This window comes from Cladophialophora immunda (assembly GCF_000835495.1).
Source record: "Cladophialophora immunda strain CBS 83496 unplaced genomic scaffold supercont1.1, whole genome shotgun sequence".
Classification (NCBI taxonomy): domain Eukaryota; kingdom Fungi; phylum Ascomycota; class Eurotiomycetes; order Chaetothyriales; family Herpotrichiellaceae; genus Cladophialophora; species Cladophialophora immunda.
Genome location: NW_015622541.1, coordinates 6,541,125 through 6,555,602, shown reverse-complemented (window position 1 = coordinate 6,555,602; position 14,478 = coordinate 6,541,125). Strand labels below are relative to the sequence as shown.

Here is a 14,478-nt window from a genome sequence, read left to right as displayed (position 1 = left end):
TCGACAATTGGCAACAGTCCTGGCACTCGGGGAAAAGAGCGAGGCTCCGAATGAGGAGTTCACCCTGCGCAGGAGCCTGTTCGTTTGGTTGAAGTCGGCTCTAGGATGGCAGAGGAGCAAGGCTACTGAGCACTCGTTCTCTCGCGAGGCTCAGCCTTGCCGAGGCTGACGTCACACAGCCTTGGACCAAAACACAACGCTGGCCGCAGTGCCTCACACGCACGATTCTCAGCCGCAGTCTCTGCTCCTCTGCACAACCACAACAGCATGGCTTCGTAAGTCTTGGACTTGCTCTGGATGTTGGTTTCCGTTGCTGACCAGGGTCCAGAAATCTCCTCGAAATCCCCTTTCGTCGGACGCACTCGGTGGATTTGTCCTCCGCCATCAAACAATACATTTCCACGAAGTATGACCAGTCTCCAGACATGTTCGCAGATGACCTGCGAGACATCGACCGCCTACGGAACGACGCCATAAACGTCCGCGAGCCTCACGTCAGTGGTATCAAACGCCTACAGATATATGCTGCACAGCTACGATACCTGGGCGGGAAATTCCCCATTGACATCGGCGTCGATTTCCCGTGGTACCCCGCGATAGGCTACGATCGCGACAAGCCCGTGCTACAGAACAACCTACGGTTCGAGCTTGCGAATATACTCTTCAATCTTGCGGCCCTATATTCACAACTTGCGTATGCGACGAATCGAACGACGATCGATGGCCTCAAATCTGCGGCTGAATATAGTATCGCTGCCGCCGGCACCTTTTCCTTCATACGAACAGATATCCTCCCTGATATGCGATCGACCCCACCCGAGGATATGGATGATATAACTTTGGACAGCCTGCAACAGCTGTGCTTGGCACAAGGGCAAGAATCCTTCTGGCAGATAGCAATCAAGAGGAATATGTCGGACGGCACAGTAGCAAAACTCGCAGCAAAAGTCTCCGATTACTACGTCTTTGCAGCGGATGCCGCACGTCAGTCCAGGGCCGTGAGCGCGGAATGGATACACCATTTCCAGGCGAAACACCACCATTTCGCTGCTGCTGCTCAGTTTCGACAATCTCGATACTGCCTGCAAAACAAGCAGTACGGCGAAGAAATTGCCAGGCTCAAGGACAGTCTCACCTGCGTCAACGAGGGTCTTCAAGAAGCCCGATACATCAATGCCACGGTCACCGGGGATCTGAACGGGCTCAAGTCCAGGGTCGCTGAAGAGCTGAAGAGGGCTGAAAAGGACAATGATCTGATCTATCTACAAACAACAACGCCCAAATCGGAGCTCAGGCTTTTGGATCGAACAAATATGGTTGCTGCAAAGACACCTGCAGATATCGTCAATGGCATTTCCCTGCTGGGTGAAGGAAAACCCTTTGGCAGGCCGTTATTCGACAAGCTTGTTCCTTATGCTGTCCATCAAGCTGCATCAATATACGCCGATCGGCGTGACCGCCTTGTAAACCAGTCTATCATTGTCGATCTTGAAGCCATGACAGTTAGACTGAGAGATATCCTGCAATCGCTCGATTTGCCTGGCTCATTACAGGCCCTTGAAAAGCCACTTGGTTTGCCTGGCAGCCTGGTTTCAAAGGCCGAGGAACTTCGACAGCAGGACGCCCTGTACCGAATCAAGAGATCAATGGAAGACACGACCAAGTTGAAGACGAATGATCTCGCCATCTACCAGGAAGGCGTTGCGTTGTTAGAGGCTGAGAAAGCCGAGGATGAGCGAGCTCGAGCCAAGTACGGCACGGACAGATGGGCACGTCCATCCTCCACGACCGCCCTGGCCAAACTGTATCAGACTTCAAACGAGCTGCAGACGTATCTAAACTCTGCCGCCTCAAGTGACAACTTGGTGCAAGCAAAGTTCCGGGAGAATGAGCATATTCTCAAAATCTTGACTGGGACAAATCGCGATCTTGAACGATTTGTTCCCTCGTCCAGTCAGGTCACCATGACCCCGGCCATCGAGGAAGCCGCGTCTCGACTACGGACATGTCTGAACGAAGTCTCCCGTTTAGAGACTCGGCAGAAGAATCGCATTGCGGCTCTCAAAGAAAAAGCCAAGTCTGATGATATTGGACCGGCTTTGCTCGCTGAAGCAGCTCGCCTGGAGCGGGAGTATCCCATGCAGAAGATCGAACCAGGACAGTTTGAGAAATTGTTCGAAACACGTCTTCAGGCGTATGAGCCTGATCGCGAAGCTCTTGCAGCTGAACAAGAGGAACAAGACCAAGTTGTTGCTCGACTGCGGGAAGCGAATAAAGCATTTTTGGACGCTCGAAGGGGCGACACCAGTACCAGAGATCGCCAGAAGGCTCTACAGACGCTGGACACAGGATATGCCAAATACAAAGAGCTGATTAGCAATTTGGACACTGGAAGAAAGTTCTATAACGACCTCGCCGTTCACGTGACGCGTTTCCGAGACAATTGTAAAGCGCAAGTGTCAGAGCGCAGGATCGAGGCCAGTCAGCTTGAAGCGGAGCTCGCGGGACAAGATATGGGCAGGCTCAATCTTCAGGAAACGAGGAGGGAATTAAGGAGTCAGAATACAGCGCCGCAGACGAGAAGCCGTATGCAGCAACAACCACCTGCGGAGACTCAAGAAGCACTGACGGCACCGGTGCCAACAAGGAATCCACCTCCTGGAGGGGTTATTCCCTCCACCTCACCCTTGCCGGTCGGTGTTGCGGGTGGCACGATTGGTGGTGGAGGAATCTGGACACCAGACATGGGTATCAGATTCGGTGGAGCGCCAAATCAACCTGGACAGGCGGGTTATCCCGTCCCAAGACGACCATGAGAACTCAAGGTCATGCCCTAATCCCATCTGTCTATATTGGAGAGCTTTGGACACGTCGTCTCTGATCCCAGGGATAAACAGGCGGTGTTGGACTCTTTGTCTTCTGCGTCGTCTCCAACCCGTACCCTTATAAAGTTGTCCCACGCAGAACATCCGCCCCTGAACCAACGCCGTGGAGTCGACGATAATATGGAAACTTCATCTCTCCCCTGTGATCACATCCAAGAGCCCTTTTGACATCTATCAAATCACGTTTCTTCTGTTCACCACGGCCATGCTAATATGTAGAGTCTGACGACTTTGCCGAGTTCTTCTTGATGTAGTGGAGTGCAAGGGCCACCGCCAGGGATCCAACACAGATAAGCACTATCACGATCAACAAGCATATGCATAAAGTGCGCTTCCTCCTGTGAACCGGCGGGTTAACCATCACGGGATACGGACGGTCAACCACGTGCTGTTGTGCTGGCAGATATACATATGCGTGATCTTGGCCGTTCCCAGCAGCGACGAAAGCGCCGTTCCCGTTGGGTTCGAGGGCGACTAGGGCTTCTCCACTGGAACCATAGTACGCAGGGTTATTGTTCCCTCCTTTTGCAGTAATCAGCCTCACGCCCACAGCGGTGAAATGAACGACGAACCCGAGTACATTGGCTGGTATCGAGCAGGGCGCTGAGGGCTTAGGAATCCATTTGGCATGACTTCAATTCTGTCTTCGACGATAGTGCACAGAAACGAGAGGGAGGATCGGTACTGTCGTCGTGAGTCGAGGCCGCACGACAACTGCGGATTAATATGGCGCATAGAAGGGATCAAGCTGAGGCTGAACGAGGTTGCCAACCCAACTACGCTATTCTTGCACCACACGTTTCCCCACCAGTTTCCTTGCATGAAATTGTGAAAGGGCTCACTGCCTTGTGGCTTTCCACGGTCCTATCGTTTCCCATGGCGTCTTGCATCGGTGGCTGATTTGGACCTATGAAGGTCGAGCTGCCGAGACGGGCTTGACCTCAAACGTCGACTCCAGGGCTGAACTGCACCGGCTCTTTCAGCAGGGGCTCGTGTTACCGGTCCCCAAAGTGCCAGTCTGAGGGACAGGAGACCAATAAAAGAAGCCGGCTGAGCTTCTGGAAACGGTTCACTGCCTCGTCCCAGCGGGATTGTCGGTAAGGCTTAGACCGCCCAAGCCTGACTGTCCGTCAGGTATAAAAGAAGTTTGGCCACCTCTAGCCTTTTGCTCTGTTAACCCTCACGGCCTATTTGCAGATCTGAAGATCCCCTCGTCTCAAACTTTCGCCCTTGCCGCTCGACCGTAATGGCTGATCCAATCACTCTCGCCGTTGCTGGGGCTGGGGTCGCCGTTGCTCTTGCACAACTTGGTCAGGCTGCGTACCAGGGCCACAAAGAGGACAAGCAGAACCGCAAGATGTTGCAGATGGTCCAGGTATGTCGTTTCGTCCTTGTCGAGTCTGACCTCCTGGTTGACGCATATCAGCAAAATAATGTTTATGGTTCACCACAGATGGGAATTCCGGTCTCGCAGCCCGCCCGACCCTCTCAAAACACCCATACGCTTGCAATATCCCACCAGACCATGGGTCGACAGTCCACTTTCACGAGTCCAGATGGCTGGTTCGTGTCCGTTGGACATGGCCCGGAGGCTCGGTCGTCGGGCACTTTCATAACCCATACAACATCATACGGCAATGCGTTCCCCACGAGCCATGTCAACCCAAACATTCACGGCTTCTTTCAACCCCCCGCCTTTCTACCGCAAATGTCGCCGAGCATGATGCTTCCGGTCGAACATACACATCCATACACCACAGGAAGGGTCGTGGAACTGCCTCAGCGGATGCTTTCATATCCGATCGACCAAGCACCTCAGTATCCCACTGGGAAAACGACTGTGGGATCGAAGCGTTATCATTTCTAATTTCCTGGCAAGAATTGTGTACAAGCAATGCAATGAAAGGTTCATGGACATCATGTGGAAGTCCAAAAAGAGAAGAGCGCAAGGAATATTATCTGCCTGCAGCGCAGAGGTTTTAGATCGTTCGGGGACGTTTGTATGAGCACAGTCCAGGCAGGCGCATAATGGGGCATAAATCCAACTTGATATGCAGTTTGTATCAAGCGTGACCTTTGAGGCATAGCGTCGAGAGCACAGTTACGATCTGGTCTGACCCTTACAAGCCAATACTGCCCTCACGCTACCTGTACATGTTCGGCGGAATTGCGCCAGCCATCTCTCAGGCGCTCATCTGGAGTTTCTGCAAAGGGAAGTTGGATTTTGGGACTAATCCGAAACAGGAAAAAAACCCATCGGCGAATCAGCCTTGTCAATGCCCCACTTGGCATGGCCCCAAAACTTAGTGAACGACGCTTCAAGATATTGTTAGACCAAGAGCCCAGTGCACCTTCTCATGCAGAAGCAGCCGTTGGACTCTTGTCTGCGCCTTTGATCTACATGTGCACAATCATCCACAAATGGCTGGACGTCTGAAAAGGGCAAATTTCTGAGATGCGGCAATCTCATCCCCAACCCGGCCCCTGGGAAGACTCGGTCACTTTCCGGACCCAATCAAGTCTTCCCAAAGACCGGGGAGGGCCTGGGCGCGACGCGAATGAGGACGAGGGGGACGACCACGAAGATCGGGAGAAATCTCAACATCGGCGACAAGACACACGTACATCCAGGACAGCTGGTTCCCAACCTGGTGTAACGCCGCGAAAGCCTCACATCAAGCGGGGGAAGGATCGAAAATCTGGGACTGTGCCCTTGAAGAAGGCTAATTCCAGGAAAGAGGAACGCGACGAGACTTTGGTCGTGGTGAAGTATTCTCAAAGTCCATCGCTGTTGTTGGAGCCTGATGCCGACGAGCCCTACCCCCTTCTCCCATCAACACTTCCGAATGGGCTGGTCAAACGACACTTGCATAACCGTCAGTGATCCCGAGAATCTCGTCCGTTTCATTCAAGACGAATTGTTCCATCCGATACTGACTAGATTACGTTCCCAGTCCCCGATGTGCTGGCGAAGCTGGTATCCAAGGCCGCCTTGACCGGGAACTATGGAAGATCCTTCGCCAGCAATGTTATGGCGTCGCTCTCGCAGCACCCGGCACAGCTTCACGCCATGATCTTCGCGGTCATGGTGCACGACCGCATCCAACAAGGCATCAGCAACCCCACGGCCACGGAGTTGGTGGTCGGCACAGAAGCCATCCGCCACTTGAATCAGGAAATCAGCAACCCGAACCCGGACCGAGCGTTGTCGGATTCCAACATCTGGGCTGTCCTGGTGCTCGCGTATTCCGGCCGCGAAGATCGAATAAGGTCGGGGCAGAGCTACCCGCGCCAGTCCTTCTTGAGAGAGCTACAGTCGATTCATATCTACCTAAAAATGGAGATTGTCATTGAGCATGTCCTTGGCCTGATCAAAATGATGGAGCTCCTTGGGGATTTACAGAAGATCAAGACACCCGGGATCGCCCCGGTGGTCTCTTGGTAAGCATGCGCTCCTCCCCACCTCCACAGCTGCATTGTTTGTGAGAGCTCGGACCTGCTCGTCCGAGTCCAATTGCTGACTTACCATGCCGCTCGATCCACAGGTGCGGTATCATGGGCGCGTGCCGGAACATCGGAAGACCCATCTTTCCCTTTATATCCCACACAGCCACGTTCGTCAGCGAAGACGGCCGTCTCTCGGTGACCAGCCACGAGCGTGATGCCGTTGCTCCCGATTTGGGCCAGCTGGGCACGGGCTTCTGGCAGGTCTGGAGCGCGAATGCTTCCTCGACGAGCTACCTCGACGATCTGTTGACCGTCATCCGCGACATCTGCGACTTTACAGTCGTGGTCGAGAACCACGCGAGCGGGAGGTGGATGCCGCGAACGTCCCCCGAGATCATCGACCAGAGGAACTTCGTGCAGCACAAGTTGATGTCCCTGCTGTCGGCGGAGGAGCTGGTCGCCACCTCGGACGCCGCCGCCGCCGTCGATGATGATGCGCAGTACGAGACATGCCGGCTAGCGTGCATCCTTTATTCTTTCCTCGTCGTCTTCCCCGTCCCGCCCGTGGTGGGGCCCTTTGAGATCCTGATCGAGCGCGTCAAGCGCGCCCTGCAGGCGGTCGAGTGGAAGATCTTTGAGCCTCCGAGGCTGAGGCTGCATTTGTGGATCCTGGTCATGGGCGCCATCGGGTCGATAGGGCTGCCCGACCGGCCCTGGTTTCTGCTCCGGATCATGGAAGTGTTGGACGAGTTCGACATGACCGAGTGGAAGGACCTGAAGGGTTTGTTACGGTCGTTTTTATGGCATCCTCGTACAAGCGATCCCGACGGCCTCGATGTTTGGAAGGCGGTCCAGCAGGGAGTTGATGTTCTAGATGAGATATGATATGATAAGAGCGAGATGGCCACGCCTAGATAATACAAAGTTCCACCTGGATCGTGGGTTTAGGATGGCGGGAGGCGCAAAACGCCCAGGAGCCATCCCAAACCCGCGGATCACATTCTTATGCCGACCGACAGGTCTGTAATACATCGTTTAAATATCTTCATCTGCTCAGAAGGTGCTTCCTTTGACTAAAGGCGAAAGAACCTTGCCTAGGTAGTGTAATGCGATCTATACGACTCTGGAAAGTCTGGAAACTCTGCGCCTCCACCCTCGGTGAAGAAATTCCGTAGTTCAGCCTCGGCCAGTGTCATTGCATTTGTCTGGGGGTATTGTTGCTCCGGGGTCGTCGGGGACGAGGACCACGTCCTCTCGACCTCCTGGGAGTTTTTCAGCAGTTCGATGTTGTGGAGCAACTCGTCGACCCGCGATTGCAGCTGTTTGATCTCCTGGGCCTGTTGCGAGCAGGCCTGGTTCAGGGCCTCGTGCAGGTGTCGCAGCTGGGCCCACTCGTTCTCCAGCGCCTCGACCCTGATCTTTTGCCGCGCGCGGAAAGCTTGTTGGGCTAGTCGATTTTGTGCTCTTCGACGCTGGAAAGGGGGGGAAATAATACAACGTGAGCGATGAGTTTTTTTGTGTGTGACACAGGTCACCGTGGGCAGGTCCAGCCTTACCTCTCGCATCTCTGCCGTCTCGCTGGCTTGCATTTCCCCTGGCGGGTCACCGCTATCAGAGTTCGCGGGTATCCTACTCTCGACTCGGGGACCGACTGAAGGGAATTGCGTGGCTGGGTGAAGAGAAGTGTCTGGATGGTTCTTCGTGTCAGTATTCTCGATTTCTCCTATGCAATGGTCCATATTGTTGAGGCAGTAGATCTGAATATGGCGAAGGGGTAGCTCACTGTCAACCATTGTCCTTCTGGTGACTGGAGTGATATGCAGGGCTACTGATCCTGGCCCAGATCCGTTGGATATGCTGTTGGTCCTAGTGCAAGCCTTAAGGATGGGTCTCTGGGAGTGGTAACTCCTAGTACTTGTTCGAGATTGTTCTAATATGCTTGCAGTCCCGTGAAATTGATAAATGCCCGAAAGTCGGGGGATGGCGTGACTAAGAATGAGTGTAATCGTGGGTTTGAAGTTTGCCAGTGCGGGAAGGTGAACTAAAAGAGTGAACACGCTGCCCAGCAGCATGCGGCCCCGGACATCCGAAATACATTTTTAGAGCCGTGAGCATTTTGCAAAGGGTTTCAAGTCGGTGACTAGTGCAGTAGAATGTGTTTTGCAGTGCCATTGAGGGCTGATGTGCCGTCAGAAATAGGGAGGGAATAGAGGTCGAATGACGCGGAGAGCATTTAGCAGTGGATACCAAGCGCACCAACATGGAAATTATGCCGAATCGGACTCCACCGGCGCTAAAATCCAACTTCCAAACGCGGATAGTGCAGCCGGTTAGTCAGCGGCAGCCGCTCACGTGTTTGGCCTTGGAAATTCTCCTCCAAACAAACCCCTCTTCCTTGCTCTCACCCACGGTCACGATCTTGCCTATCGCCTTACGTTCATCCATGTGAGATTCCTCCCGTCACGCCCGTTACAAAGATTACCCTGCTCGACCTGTCCGATCCTGGTGGTATTGAAACAGCGCTTACCAGCCCGAAACTCGGCGGAAGGAACCTTTTCCGCCCAACCACAATGCCCGGACCCTGTCTGCCATTCGATAATGCCAGACCAGACCGAGGAAGGCGACCCAACCACGCAAAAGAACCAAGCTGAACCAAAGCACCGATTTGTGGCTGCACGGCCCGACTCGACCCAGGCGAGACGCGAGGCTAAAGCATTAATTCGAGCCCACGCTTCACGCGCATCCTGGGCCAAGATCAGGCAGGGCAAACAGTCGAGGCAGGAGGGCACTTCTCAGGCTGGCCCAAGTCAGGCCCCGGGCGTGCAGCAAACCCGTCAAGTCGATACGGCGCTAGTATCGCACTCAAATGACGAGCAGGACAATGACACCCGCTTAGGGCGAGCTGGTCCCTCATGCCCTCGACAAGTTGTGCCATCTAGAAGGCAGACCATCCTCGCGTCGTGCCCTGTCCCCAATCCTCTCCGTACAGTAGGTGCGGGGGATGTTGATCCATTTGCGAGCTATCCATCGCGGCTGCCGAAAGAGATAGCTACTCCTATTATTGCCCAAGGTAAGCCAGCACGAACATCGCCCAATATCTTGGCTGCAGCATGAAACGTGCGACCCAGTGGCGGAGAGACCCTTGATCTGATTTTGCATGCTCTTGACAGTTAACCACTTCTTCAATACCATGTTTCTACCGGATCCAGATCGCATGGAAGAAAGTGTCGCACGCCATTGGATATCCTGGTACATGAGTGACAGCATCTTGTTCCACGCCCTTTGCTTCAGCCAATTAGCCCGGCTGTCGGTCACCGAGGCTTCTGGCCTCAATCCAATTAGTCAGAGGGCAAGGTGGTACTGCTACTCCGTGGTGGTGGGAGAGGTCAATAGACGATTCAATAATGTCTCCACTCGATGTTCCGACGAGAGTATTCTTGCCGTGCAGGCATTGGCGTTTCATGGTGACAGGACAGCACACGACAGCGAACCACCAGGGTCACTCTCGCAGGGTCCAATGAGTGCATTGCAGGGCCTGGATCTGTACGCAGGTCGACTAGATCCCGTGAACATGCACGTCCATGGGTTGGCAAAGATGCTGGCCATGCGGGGGGGTATCGAGGAGATTCGGTTCCCCGGGCTGGCGGCAATGCTCAGCTAGTAAGAACGCCCGTCACACGATAACCTTTTCTCCACCTTACTTGCATGTCGTCGTTGCTTACCTCTGATTGATTAGTGGGGATCTGATTCTGGCATCCCGATCGCTGCAGAAACCGACCTTGCCCTTTGTGCCAATCGGCGAGTCTCCGGAACGCACCCTAGCCACCATCCAAAGGCGAGGGCATCCTCTAGCTCAGCTCGGCTCAGGATTTCAGACACTGTACGATGTCCTGCCGTCGGAACTGGCCCAAGAACTCTGCTTTGTTCTCTCACACCTTTCGACATACCTGCTGGCGGTAGAAGACTACATCATGGGTAGACCGCAAGCTCAAAGCATGTTGCTTCTAGCCGACCAGAGGAACTTTATCCAGCACCGCTTAATGTCGATGTTCTCGAGTCCCAGGGACAGCACGTCCGCAGACGAAATGTACTCCCTTCAACAGGCCGCCTGGTGCGCAGGGGTCGTGTACAGCCTCATCAGCGTCTTTCCAATCCCTCCTGCGCGAGGACCCTTCGCGAAGCTCGCCGCACGGATCAAGCAGCATCTGATATCCACGTCGAGCAGCCACGACGGTAAGAAATGGCGGAAGGGCGCGTCGCTGATGCTGTGGATCACGTTCATGGGCGCGCTGGCATCCACGGCCGACCAGCGCAGCGAGGCCGAGAAGACGTGGTACATTTCCGTTCTCGAGCGACTCGTGCACAGGATGCAGATATTGAGCTGGCAGAGTCTGAGGGCCCAGTTGCTCAATTTCCTGTGGTTTCCCAGCACGAGTGACACCGACGGACAGCAGTTATGGAGGGAGATACACACTTCGAATCCTTTCAGGTAGAGCGGGGATTATCCATTGAGAGGAGGTTCAAAAATGACGGCCAAGGAGGAAGAAAGACAGAGGAACAGGTATACATGCGCACGACCCGGCCGTGTTACTAACCTTCAATTCGAGGGAGAAGAAACAAAAAGAGACGGCCCAGTTGTATCTATCATTGTATCCGAGGCATCGCAGGGAGATTTATCTCCAACATGTCTTCTGGGCGATCGGAGAGGAACGGTGCTTGATATATCACGTCACCTCCAACACCATACGCCCTTATATCCAACCAGAACCTCCGGAACCCTTGGCACGGCGGCAACTAGCACAGCATACCAGCCTTGCTCACGGATCCGTCATTGTGTCCCTCTCTCTCCCTCCGTCCGTCTCGGGGCAGACAACATGGAAGATAAGACAAAGGGACTTGGGGCGATATGAGATGCAGAGTCCTTGTTCTTTGGCCACTTTTGAAAGGCATCGTCCCGCCCCTCGCCCCGACCCACAGTCTGAGGGTGGGGATGAAGATAAAGGACGTCAGAGGTGTACACATGGGCCGCCCGATCGACCGATCAAGCATTCTCGAGAAGGAGTCGCGCACCGTGCACTGCAGTTGCTGCCACTATTGGCTTGCGTGAATGTCCCAGCTAGGTATGTGCGAGGCACATCTTCCAACGGCGGAGTGAAGCGAGGAGTTGACAGACTCACTTTTCTGGCTGACGTTTCCCAGGGTGGATCTTGGATTTTTTCTCAGAAGCATTTCTGCTGTTTTGATGCTCCTTTATAGCCTGCTGTGCTGTGCTATGATACGCTATGCTATGCTAGCTATACCCTGCTATGCGATCTGCGTCATCTATTCTATGTCATGGCCATGGACGGTGCTATGCAGCTATCATGCGACATAAAACGCACTGTGCTGCCCCCGCCACGCCATGCCGATTCTGTTCGCCCTGGTTTCCCTTAATTCGCATATCAAACGCGCCATCCGCAGTGCACCACACAAAAGAAAAGGCCGTTTCAGCCGCTTGACTCGTTCATTCATCCAATCCCCTCTCAAATTCCAGTTCAAACACAGCAGCACGGGCGACGACCCCGTGGTCATCTCCTCACCTCACCTCGCCCGTGCCGGGGGCGCCGTTGGTATTGTCCGCCGCCCCGGGGGCAAAGCGGCCCATAGTGCCGGGGAAGCGGCCCTGCTGGTAGCGGAGCCAGGCGCGGTCGACGACGTCGGCGCAGTCGTAGCCGAACAGGAACTGCTGGAAGACCGGGTCGCGCCAGCGGTTCTGGTAGCCCTCGAAGGGGTGGTCCTGCCAGGCGAGCAGCTGGCGGTCGCGCTCCTGCTGGCGCGGCCCGTCACGGAGGTGGAAGATGTCGCGCCCGAACTGCGAGGCGCCGTCGACCACGCGCGTGGCGCGCGGCTTGCGCACGCCCTCGTAGATGGCCAGCAGATCGGGCAGCTGGGCGCGCGACTCGACCTTCTCGAACAGGTGGCCCAGCACGGCGCCGTCCTCGACGGCCTGCGCGGCGCCCTGGGCCAGGTACGGCAGGGTGGCGTGGCAGGCGTCGCCCAGCAGGGTGAAGCGGCCGGCCGGGTGGCTCCAGGTGGGCATCTCGCGCGAGTTCTGCAGGCGCCACTTGCTCGTGTCCCGGCACAGGCTCAGCAGCGCGCGCAGCTGCGGGTCCCAGGCCCGGAACAGCGCGTGCATCTCGGCCAGGTCGGCCTTTTGCTGGTTGACCAGCTCCGGCAGGTTGTCCGGGCACGCGATCACGATGTTGTACAGGTTGCCGCCCTTGAGGAGGTACGAGACCACGTGCGCGTCCGGCCCCATCCAGTAGTTGATGTTGGGCACGGCGACCAGGTCGCGCAGCAAGGGGTGCGCCGTCATCGCCTCGGCGGGCACCACGATCCGGTATGCCAGGTCGCCCGTGAGATGCGGCGGGTCCGGCCGGCCCAGCAGCGCCTCGCGACAGACCGACTTGAGCCCGTCGGCGCCGACGATCAGATCCGCCGTGAAGGGCTCGGCGCGGCCCTTGATGTGCGCGGCCGGCAGCTCAAAGTCGATGCCGGTCACGAAGCTGTCCAGCAGGATTTCGACCCCCTGGCGCTCGGCCTCCTCAACCAGGATCTTGTGGTAGTCGGCGCGGTGGATGTGGAGGTACGGGTACCCGTAGACGGCCTCGCAGTGCGGGATGAGCGGCTGGGTGGACAGCACCTGGCCGTCGCGGTAGGAGCGCAGGATGAAGTTCTGCGGGCGCACCGACACCTTCTCGATGGCCGGGAGCAGGCCCCAGCGAGACAGGATGCGCGTGCTGTTGGGCGGGATCTGGATGCCGGCGCCGACCTGGACGAGAAATGGCATTATTAATCGAGATCATTCCCCTTGACTTCCTGTTGGGGGTACATGGACCAACAACTCACCTCTCCCAGAGCCGGGGCCTGCTCCAGGATAGTCACTTTGTGGCCAGCCCGGGCAATTGCGATTGCGGCCGCCAGTCCTCCAAGCCCGGCGCCGACGATGATGACATGGAGCTGAACTTTACCCATGGCTTGGAGCCGATTTGACTCGCTTCGCCTCAGAATTAGGGGGGGGAGGTTTTGATATTGACGGGATCAGGCTGTCGAGGTCAGGGGCTTGAATGACGTAATTATCTGCCCGCCGCTTCGATGTATTTTTTTTTTGCTTTCGAGACGGGAATTTTCCGAACACAATGGGACTGAGAAAAAGCTCTCGGAATGCTCCGAAGTGGACTCTTTTTTTTGTCGATATCGTGTGATCCCACGAAGGGATGGTAATCGTGGTCAATATCTCAATCCAAGAATCCTTTCCGGGGCAGTGGAATGGCGTTGTTGAGCGCGATAGACTTGTCGCAAAGCGCCACGCAATTAATACCTCACCAAGGGGCTGGCTGAGGAGAAGGGAGAATCGTATGTGCAGAGGAATCAACGGTTGGAACTGGTGTGCAGACGCGTGGGAGAGAGGAAGAGACGGGTCTCAAACAGGCCCAACAGATCTGGGGTCGTGATATAATAGTATTATCTCTTCTCATGGTCTCTGCCGTGGTCAGATCCCGAAGCATCGTCTGCCACGACCCAGCGGAAAAGCATTTTCTTCGTTACCGTTTTGCCCGGCGGTGACCCAAGTGGATGGCCAGAGATCGAGCGCGCAGTTTCACGACGCCTTGAACCTCGTACAGGCAGGAGTAGGAGTAGTAGAGGCCGTCTTTGCTGGTACATGGGCGCCTGCTCGTCGCCTGCGCCCCTCGGAACGTTCCTTGATCCCGTCCACGTGCGCGCCAGGCTTGTTCTGCCCATCGGCATCCAAGCATATTCCCCCCTCCCCCTTGGCGAAGGACATTGGTTTGACCAGACAAGCCGCCGTTGGACCCGGGCAGCAAGCAAGTCTCTCTGCGGCTCGGTTGCTGCTTCACATCTCCCGCATCTCGCTCTGTTGGGATTGTGTGTGTGTGGCGGCTCCCAGGGGTATGAGAATAGCCGACGTTGCCCGGACAATTGGCCGGTATAGGCCTCGCTCGCCTCCGCGCGGATGCAGTTTGCGGCAGTTTGCGGCAGTTGACGATTGATCACGTCCATCACACACGGATTGCAGCGGGCTAGACCATGTCATGTCATATCATGTCATGTCATGTTGTTCTCCTTCCCCAGACCCCAGAAAACT

At 55.6% G+C, this 14,478-nt stretch overlaps 6 protein-coding genes across 9 annotated transcripts; 4 read left to right on the top strand and 2 right to left on the bottom strand.

The window, feature by feature from the left end:
• Positions 1–52: 52 nt before the first annotated feature.
• PV07_01924 (uncharacterized protein) lies at positions 53–3,786 on the top strand. The gene is made up of 2 exons (XM_016388505.1): positions 53–275; positions 329–3,786. The coding sequence occupies exons 1-2, from the start codon at positions 268–270 to the stop codon at positions 2,814–2,816; spliced, it is 2,496 nt and encodes an 831-aa protein (XP_016255433.1). The 5' UTR covers positions 53–267; the 3' UTR covers positions 2,817–3,786.
• A 345-nt stretch (positions 3,787–4,131) lies between these two features.
• PV07_01923 (uncharacterized protein) lies at positions 4,132–4,752 on the top strand (the record flags this gene model as incomplete). The annotated part of the gene is made up of 2 exons (XM_016388504.1): positions 4,132–4,260; positions 4,312–4,752. 2 exons carry the CDS (start codon positions 4,132–4,134, stop codon positions 4,750–4,752), a joined length of 570 nt encoding a protein of 189 aa, XP_016255432.1.
• A 510-nt stretch (positions 4,753–5,262) lies between these two features.
• PV07_01922 lies at positions 5,263–7,288 on the top strand. Of its 2 annotated transcripts, XM_016388502.1 has the most exons (3): positions 5,263–5,761; positions 5,840–6,326; positions 6,431–7,288. In XM_016388502.1, the coding sequence occupies exons 1-3, from the start codon at positions 5,341–5,343 to the stop codon at positions 7,215–7,217; spliced, it is 1,695 nt and encodes a 564-aa protein (XP_016255430.1). In that variant the 5' UTR covers positions 5,263–5,340; the 3' UTR covers positions 7,218–7,288. The 2 variants fall into 2 exon arrangements, with proteins under 2 accessions (XP_016255430.1, XP_016255431.1); XM_016388503.1 differs by lacking the exon at positions 5,263–5,761 and having other exon boundaries at positions 5,813–6,326.
• On the bottom strand, positions 7,202–8,509 carry PV07_01921. 2 transcript variants are annotated; one of them, XM_016388501.1, is made up of 3 exons: positions 8,116–8,509; positions 7,889–8,019; positions 7,202–7,804 (listed from the first exon to the last, which is right to left on the bottom strand). In XM_016388501.1, exons 1-3 carry the CDS (start codon positions 8,402–8,404, stop codon positions 7,427–7,429), a joined length of 798 nt encoding a protein of 265 aa, XP_016255429.1. In that variant the 5' UTR covers positions 8,405–8,509; the 3' UTR covers positions 7,202–7,426. The 2 variants fall into 2 exon arrangements, with proteins under 2 accessions (XP_016255429.1, XP_016255428.1); XM_016388500.1 differs by having other exon boundaries at positions 7,202–8,019.
• A 241-nt stretch (positions 8,510–8,750) lies between these two features.
• PV07_01920 lies at positions 8,751–11,983 on the top strand. 2 transcript variants are annotated; one of them, XM_016388498.1, is made up of 3 exons: positions 8,751–9,402; positions 9,503–9,992; positions 10,069–11,983. In XM_016388498.1, the coding sequence occupies exons 1-3, from the start codon at positions 8,931–8,933 to the stop codon at positions 10,823–10,825; spliced, it is 1,719 nt and encodes a 572-aa protein (XP_016255426.1). In that variant the 5' UTR covers positions 8,751–8,930; the 3' UTR covers positions 10,826–11,983. The 2 variants fall into 2 exon arrangements, with proteins under 2 accessions (XP_016255426.1, XP_016255427.1); XM_016388499.1 differs by having other exon boundaries at positions 8,751–9,992.
• Positions 11,546–14,263, bottom strand: PV07_01919 (uncharacterized protein). Its single transcript, XM_016388497.1, has 2 exons — positions 13,221–14,263; positions 11,546–13,143 (listed from the first exon to the last, which is right to left on the bottom strand). Exons 1-2 carry the CDS (start codon positions 13,344–13,346, stop codon positions 11,908–11,910), a joined length of 1,362 nt encoding a protein of 453 aa, XP_016255425.1. The 5' UTR covers positions 13,347–14,263; the 3' UTR covers positions 11,546–11,907.
• Positions 14,264–14,478: the final 215 nt, after the last annotated feature.